The sequence below is a fragment of the Macrobrachium nipponense genome, chromosome 1 (genome assembly GCF_015104395.2).
Source record: "Macrobrachium nipponense isolate FS-2020 chromosome 1, ASM1510439v2, whole genome shotgun sequence".
NCBI classification, from domain to species: domain Eukaryota; kingdom Metazoa; phylum Arthropoda; class Malacostraca; order Decapoda; family Palaemonidae; genus Macrobrachium; species Macrobrachium nipponense.
In genome coordinates, this window is record NC_087200.1 from 43,331,205 (window position 1) to 43,339,809 (window position 8,605).

The 8,605-nt window shown below is 38.3% G+C and overlaps 1 protein-coding gene and 1 long non-coding RNA gene across 5 annotated transcripts in view; one reads left to right on the top strand and one right to left on the bottom strand.

Moving 5' to 3' along the window:
* Positions 1-7,599, top strand: part of LOC135219288 (uncharacterized) — a 71,782-nt gene extending 64,183 nt beyond the window's left edge. For all 4 annotated transcript variants that reach the window (XM_064255921.1, XM_064255922.1, XM_064255923.1 and 1 more), the window contains 5 exons: positions 1,707-2,884; positions 3,096-3,258; positions 3,575-3,765; positions 3,922-4,056; positions 4,214-7,599. In XM_064255921.1, coding sequence (XP_064111991.1) covers positions 1,763-2,884; positions 3,096-3,258; positions 3,575-3,765; positions 3,922-4,056; positions 4,214-4,447 — 1,845 coding nt within the window. In that variant the 5' untranslated portion in view covers positions 1,707-1,762 and the 3' untranslated portion in view covers positions 4,448-7,599. The remainder of the gene's footprint in view (positions 1-1,706; positions 2,885-3,095; positions 3,259-3,574; positions 3,766-3,921; positions 4,057-4,213) is intronic.
* Positions 7,600-8,029: 430 nt separating this feature from the next.
* On the bottom strand, positions 8,030-8,403 carry LOC135220142 (uncharacterized). Its single transcript, XR_010315591.1, has 2 exons — positions 8,227-8,403; positions 8,030-8,196 (listed from the first exon to the last, which is right to left on the bottom strand). It is a non-coding gene; the product is annotated as an uncharacterized LOC135220142 (long non-coding RNA).
* Between the last annotated feature and the right edge of the window lie 202 nt (positions 8,404-8,605).

Here is an 8,605-nt window from a genome sequence, read left to right on the forward strand (position 1 = left end):
CTTCCAGGCTTTTGAGACACCCCACCCACTTTTCAAGATAAATTATCCGCTAGGATTGTGAAGCCATTTAAAAGTTAGTAATACCGATACTTTACCCTCCAGTTCCAGTTTATGTGAGATTAGAAACTTCGGGATGGGCACAAAGTTGTGTGTGCGTGAGTGTGTGTGTGTGGTGTGTGTGTGTGGTGTGTGGTGTGTGTGTGGTGCAGAGAGAGAGAGATAGAGAGAGCAGAGAAGAGAAAGAGATTCGAGAGATAGAGAGAGAGGGGGGGGGGGGGGGCGTTGTTACCCTCGCGCCGCTGTTACAAGTGTTATTTATGCAGGAGTTCCGAAGCGTTTCACAGAGTTCCAAGTGCTTTGTGCCAAGTTCAAATTGTTCTTTCTTGAAAGTTCGTAATGTTTCATGCTGGTATCAAATTGCCTCGTATCGAGATCTCGAATGTTTCAGTTTGCATGCTCTATAGTACGTTTACTGGAGAGTCATTTCTCGCTGATCGCTTGTGTTATACCGGTTTTAAATTGCGTATTATACTATCAGGAGTCATAAATGGATTATTGACGTTATATAAGTTATATATATATTTCTTCACAATTGTCATTTTGCTGGGTACCACAAAAGAAAATGAAATACTTTTCATCTCAAGAGAGGACGCGTTGTGTTCTCCTTCTGGAGTGATTAATTTTAGACTCACTTTCTAGATGAGTTTTCATCTATTTTCTTCCTGGTGTAAGGGAAGGGATTTTGATGACAGTAGCTCACATTATTTCAGTCAGTGAAATAATGAAGGAATGTGGAAGAAGGGGTTGGGCGGCAGAGATGTATATTTCTGAGTGACAAGGAGAGATAGGAGCTAAAAATAGACCAGACCGGAAAAATAATGTCATCTAAAACTTCATAATAATATCTCCTGTCATGAAAATGCAAATGGAGGTCTTGAAAGAAAGGGTCCATCATCCTCAAATAGAATTTCTTATAAAGAACAAAGGGATTATGGAAAAGACCAAGGAAAATAAAAAGTATTTTTACATAAAGTACATGCCTCCCTCTTTTCACTACTCACGTAGTGTTTCATGTGGATAGGAAGATTAACCTAGCGTTCCTTTCTTTCTCTGAACCGATTACTCAAGGCATTATGCTATTTATGCGTTTGACAATACCATATTTTCTCTGTCATCCACTGTCTCTATGAATGGTCTTCTAATTAATACCTTTTGATGCATATTTTGGCCTGGTGCTAAGGATTAAGTACTATGTACATTCATGGAATTATAGTGTTCAGCTGTGTACATTTATTTTAATAACCTCTAATATTTTGAATTACGATGTGTGCATTATTATTATTATTATTATTATTATTATTATTATTATTATTATTAGTATTAGTATTATTAATATTATTCGGAACATGAACCCTTTTCATGTGGAACAAGCCCACAAGGAGGTTTTGATTTGAAATTCAAGCTTCGAAAGAATATGGTGTTCATTTACAAAAGTAACAGAAGGCAATACGAAATACAGAAGGAAGAGATCGGTTATCAGAAAAGAAAAGATAAATGCACCCAGTAGTAAATAAGGAGATGAAATAGTTTTTAGGATAGTAATACATTCCATTCATGAGACCATCCAGTTTAATAACCATTAATATTGTAGGTAATCTTTAAAGTATAATTACAGTATATTAACATTTATTCATCTTCTCTTGCAGACTAGTGTGGTGATAAAGGCGCGCCTTGTGGTGTGCCGAGCAGGGGCGTCGTCATCATGAGCGCCATCCCTCTCCTGCTGCAGTTTCCTCAGACACCGGGGTCACCGTCGCCTCTCCACCGACCCATTTCGAGAACTCCAAACGCCCTCCGCCAAGGAGGCATCCGCTCTCTGAAGGGAAACAACAACCGCAATTCTTTTCCACCTGACCAGAACCAAGAATCTCGCTGGGCATCCCTTCTCTCCAGGGCTACCTCGGCTAAGCCGTACGGGGCTTGCAGTCCTGTTCTCAGCAGTATCAGTTCCAGTACCACTGGCAATCAGACGACGTTGCCTTCACAGCCGCAGCCTGTTTCGGCTCAACCAGTGCCACCTTCAACGTACCAGACTGTGAGTACTACTTACCAGTCACCCATCAGCAGTGCCCCCAAACCGCCCACGACTACTTACCAACCGCCCACCGAGGTCCACCAAATAAGGTCAGCCGCCCAACAACCTCCAAGCTACAGTCCACTTGTGCCCACGGCTTCTTTTAACAAGGGGGTAACTTCTCCAACAGCTATCAAGCTATTCAATCCTAGCAAACGTTTGAACAAGTCCCAATCACACCTTATCATGCCTCGAATGAAGTCCTTCCTCCGTGCCGGCCAGGGCTCGCGGTCTGGCAAAGACGGCACCAAGAAAGAGAATGGCAACAACCCTCAGGAACACCTAACGCGAGAGGTTTCTGTCAAAAGCCTCACTAGCTACGGGAATGCCAACTCCCCAGAGCCACTCATCAGAAAATGCCACACCGTCTTAGCCTTGTCGTCCACTGCTGGGAATACTGCTCACACCCGTCTCGTGAAAGACAAGAAGAGCAAATTAGGCTTCCTAAGACGGATGTCCTCGTCCAGATCAGCTGTGTTTACCTCCAATAAAATTACTCTTCCAAAGTCTCCGTCTGTGGCCTCTGACATGAAACGACTAAGAAAGAACTCTAGTAGTGTACTCTTTACTCAGGCGGAGTTGGAAGGCGAGGGAAGTGGATGTTCCAGGTGCGCATCCGCAGCATCCATAACCTCCAGACGCCTTTCTGGTTTAGCTCAGGATACTGTATTTTGTAAGCTGTGTCTCTCGGATGTTTCCATAAAAGAAATGTATCAGCTACAGCAGTGCCAGTGCCGATTCTGCAAATATGTAAGCAACATTGCATTTTACTTTATTTTTCATATAAGATAGTTTTGCTAAAATTTATAAAAGCAATAGTGTACTTAAGCCAGTTTTGAGGACGTGCCATTATTTTCTTGTGCAATATTGTTGTTTTGAAATAAAAAGTTTGATCTTTGGGTAAGCTTGTGTTGTTGCAATATGGACATTTGTTTCTATAGTTATCTTACTTTGGTTTCAGTGTATGGCCGTTTATGCTACGCTCAAAATCCGGGAGGGTGATTACGTCATTGAATGTCCAGATGCCAACTGTGACTGCAGTGGGGAGCTCACACTCGAAGAGATAGAGTGTCTCGTCGGAAATGAACTGTTGCAACTACACATGAAATTTAGGAAGAATACAGGTGAGTGTGGCACTGTCTCTGATCAACCAATTAATGCACCATAATTTAATATCATTATTGATGTATATTTCTGGAGTACAACTCTTACCTCATTTTGATATTTATGTTTTGAAGCGAAATTTTAGTTGAAGGAAAGCTTGAAATTTATTTGAAATGTTACTTAAAGGTGGACACATGATACACCACAGCTGATTTATCATATAATATTATAATCTTAATGAAGAATATTCCCTCAAATGCTATGTACCCTCATGTATCATATGATCACAAAGGTTAGTTAGGAATCCATTAATTTTATTGACCTTTTTTTCATCAGAGGTGGACATGGACCCTGTAAGAGCGTGGTGCCCAATGCCCGAATGTGAAACTGTCGTTAACCTGCCTATGTCCAAACTAGAGGGCCCTCAGTGTACTACCTGTCCCACGTGCACTACTGTCTTCTGCGCTGCCTGTAGTGAGCCTTGGCATCCTAGCCAACCCTGTCATACTGACACTGCTGATTCCCTGGTGAGCACTTCACTATTTAGTATACTGGAGTAGAGTGCACGGATTTTTAGTATATCATTTCACTAAAATGCGCTGATTTTTAACAACTTAAGTTAAGAGCTGATTTGGGTGTGGGTTGTAGCAGTTTGTTCATTTTTGTTTGAATCCTTCCCACAGGGTGTTCCAAATGATGAGATGATCAAGAGATGTCCTTCATGCAAGGTTCCCATTGAAAGGGATGCAGGATGTGCACAGATGCTGTGCAAAAAGTGCAAGCACGTCTTCTGTTGGTATTGCCTTACTTCGTTAGATGTAAGTGTGACCCATAAATATTATTTGGTGAATGCACTTTGAATCTTTACTTTGATTAAAATGAAATGCATATTATATGTATGTTTTATATGTCCTCTTAGTAAGGTCTCACAACTTAACCTTCACCCCCTGTAATAAGTTTTCATATCTTCTCTAGGATGATTTTCTTCTGCGGCATTATGACAAAGGCCCTTGCAAGAACAAGTTGGGGCACAGCCGCGCGTCAGTCTTGTGGCACAGGGCTCAGGTCATAGGGATCTTTGCTGGGTTCGGCCTCCTGTTAGTTGTGGCATCGCCCCTCTTGTTATTTGTAGGGCCCTGCCTGCTGTGTTGCAAGTGCAGACCTTGTTCCAAACACGACGTAGAAGACGAGAGCCTTTACGGTATATGAGACCACGCTGGAAGAGATGGGTCCTGTTGACAAAGGCATTGACGGCTACTTTTTGTAGGTCCTTGCTCATGTGCCGAGCAGGAGAAATGATGCCCCAGACGTGCCCTCCTCCTCCTCCTGGAAGCACACAACCTGTCCCAAGAAAGCAGAAGACGTAATGGGAGTCTACGACCCTTTTGAATCAGTGCTTGGGGGAAAAGGCCTATTTTTTTAATGATCATTGTAATACTTCAGTGAAATGCAGTTTGTTATCGCTATTGGAAGAGCAAAGTTTTCTGAAAATAGGGGTAACTGAAGTGAAGAGGTATGGGAACAGCTGGGTGTCCGTGGGTTGACCAGAAAGAGAAAGAAGGAAACATAAGTTGCAGTGGATTTTAAGTGGGATATGTCAGTAAAGAATTGTGATAAGTGCTATGATTACTGCCAGAAAGTAGAAATACGAATTTTTAGTTAGACTTGCAGGGCACAGGAGGGCTTATTACGTTGCCAGCGGAAAGCGATATGGTGAAAGTGTTCTAGACGTAACAGGAGTGAAGAAGCAGAAGCTAAGAAAATACAATTTGTTCCATGAACGAAACGGGAGACGCACTCTTCGTTTGTTTAGTTATGAGTTGTTTGTAAGAGACAGAGGCTTCTTAAGTAAGTGTTCATCGCTAAAAACAATTTTAGATTCGTTGTCATCAACACAAGCATGGATTTCTATATAGTGATAACCCTCCGCATTTTCTTACGATGGTATTTGTACTTAATGACAAAGAAGACATACACTGCACAGGGTTATGTGTACTTAGAAAAATACATTAGAGAGTACAGGAACACTTGAAATAAGTACTTAAGACGCCACTATGTATCCAGCAAGGAACGTGATGTGGTCTTGAAGATTTCTACGTTTGGGATCACTATTCAAAAATGCGAGAAAAACATTCACTGTGAAAGGCCTGTGACATCATCGACAGACCATGACGTCATCGGCAGAACACAGGACCTGCCTCGGCCTCATAGGAGTCCTGATATCACATCAGGGATGATGTCGTGAGGACATCATCCTTGTGGATAAAAAAATAAATAAATATGAATATCGAAAATTTTTTCACAAATCTCAGATCTCTCCTTATCAGAAATTTGCACAAATGCCATTAAACGTTAAAAAACCCAAAAAGTATAATTCACTAGCGCTTATTATAAGCTTGTGTGTGCGCGCTTTTTAACTATCCAAAAAACGAAAAAGTATTGCACTTTGTAATTATAATGATTTGGTTTTTCCTTCATTATTTATTGATATCTATTTATCAAACTGTATAATAATTTTTATTTTATTTTGTAACTACTTTCCTCTCTGGTGGAAGAGGGGACAGAATTCTGAAAAATGTTTTAATAGGTATCATTCATACATTAACGCACAATGTAAAAAAATTAATACTGTGATGCTTTGTATATATATATATAGATAATGTATGGAAGGATTAATTATAAGTGTGTCACACGCCCCCCCCCCCCCCGCCCCTCCGAAGCGTTATGAGGGTATAATCCTAGAATTTTATTTATGGAAAATTATGAGAGGAAAGGTGGCGAAGGATCGGCCGCGGTCTGGTGATGTGGGCGCTTTTCTTCGTCGTCTTCTCCTTCAGTGTGTAGGTCACAGCCACACATACAAGAAGTCCTGAGGAGGCGCCTCAAAGCACTTTGTTGCTGGCATAATTGATTCATATTTCATACCTTTCAAGGATTTCGTCTTTTCCAAGGCTAAATTTTAAAAAAAAAATCATTGTAAAAATATTTTTTATAACAAATCCCAGTAATGATGAACAGCATTTTCAGATTTACATATTTTTCGATCGTGCTGCTCATCATTTTATAAACTCAAATCTCATGAGGGAACTTAATTGACTTGTAATTTCGCGTAAAACGGGAGTATCACGCTCACCTTCTCGGCATAAATAGCAGTGTACAAAACATTTTTTTACTAACTTTCAAATTGGTGGGGCACTGGCTGTGATACTTTTCCACGCTGGGCATCATAAAAGGGAAAGGAAAAAATAGTGTTGGTGTAACTGGCAAGAAAAGCGAAAGTTGTCTGTGTTTGAGTCGGGTCCTGTTAATTTCGTTACCTCCTCCTCCCCTCCCCTCCCCCTTCCGTTTTGATAGGAAGAACGTAGCAGTTTTGTTTTCCATACTATTTTTGTATACTTTTCAAGTCTGGGTACTTCCAAGAATCTTGTACATATATAAATATATATATAAATCATCATTTTATATGGTTAGAGAGTCATATGTTTTGTATATTTCATCACCATAAGTCTTTAATCATAGACTTTTGTAATGTTTTTTGCAAGTATGAAGTTATCATTGAGTCCATTCTGTTCTAACTTAGTTATTCTGCGTTTGTATCTCAGTTTGTTCGTCTCTTTCCTGCTTTTAATATGAATTTAATGTTATCAAATCCAAAGCATCATATATCTTTAATTCCAGTGATACTCTATTAGGGTCCTCATGTCAAAAATCTATCTCCTAATTTTTCCCTTTCTTTGGGAGGGATAGAGTGATCGGTTACTCTCTCCATGGCATTTTTTATCGGCATTCCTCCAGCTATAAGGAATCTTTAGTACTACTTCCCCCACCTCCCTTCTCCGTTTGGTCCAAATTAAATTCCTTCTACTCAGTTGGCGTATGAAATACCTAAAACTTTGCTTTCTCCCTAAAAAATCTGTTGTTTTACTTTTAAGGAAAATCAGAGCCTTATTTTCCCCCCCACAAAGGGATTAATGTTTCGTTTGTCTAGGGAAAACGTGGAATCATAGTTTCCCCAGATAAGACTTTCAAAAATATTATCTACAGATCCACGCATGTGTGCTTTCACATACTACCACACTACCATTTCCTCTCTTCAATGAAATGAAGAAAGCCTTTCTTTTTCATCAGAGTTTACAAAAACATAACTTGGATAACGTTAGTGCGATATCTAGTTCGCAATGGAAGTTGTCACTTTTCGATATTTCCATACAATGAATTATAATTTTATTCTTTTGATATTTTCTAATTTCGTCCTTCGTAATCGAGAGAACTGAAATAATTTAGTATTTTAATGTGTCATTTACGAATTCATGATTTTTGTTTTGATTTTTGAGACACCAGTAACATTCTCGTGAGCTTAATAATAAAATAATAATAATATTATATATATATATATATATATATATATATATATATATATAGGTATATATATATATATATATATATATTAAATATATATTATATCTATATATTATATATATCTAAGATATATATAGATATTAGTATATTATATATATATATTATAATAATAATATAATATATAAATTTCACTCGAACAAAATATATAAATATAAAAATGCAAGCAAAAGTACACTATATATAATAATAATAACTTATGCATGACTTGTTGAAGTGTTTTATATTAAAATACTGGATCTAAATGTGATATTTTGTACATAATATATACCACACTGTAAATAAATTTCACTGCTAACTATAGGCTACGATTTCACTGAGAATCTTAATGCAAAGTTATATAACTCGCACGTTATCAAGTTTTCTCTCTCTCTCTCTCTCTCTCTTCTCTTCTCTCTCTCTCTCTCTCTCTCTCTCTCTCTCTCTGCATTCACGCCAATTGTATAACTATGAACTGCTTAACATTAATCCTCAACGGTATTGCTATAATTTTTCAGTGAACGGTCCTCTCTCTCTCTCTCTCTCTCTCTCTCTCTCTCTCTCTCTCTCTCCTCTCTCTCTCTCCTCTCAACTTCTCAACTTTTTCACAATGCATTTTCGGTAATAATGAGAGCTTTTTTTTTTTATCTGCAACCTCATCTTCACTCAGCCAGTTGTCACGGGAGTAGTTCTGATCTTTACTAAAAAAAATTTCAAGTTTTAAAACTGAAATAAAATATTTGAAAAAAAAAAAAATCCTCTTCATAGACGGAAAGCGTGATATATCAAATAACCCTTACTTCTCGGCTACTGTTCCTACTTAAAGCAATGATATCTCGACCCCGTTTTGTAAGTAGAAATGAAAGTTCTTGCGGAACTAATTAGATCAAATCAATAATTCGAACTTATATATATATATATATATATCTATATATATATATATATTGATATATATATATATATATCCTATAT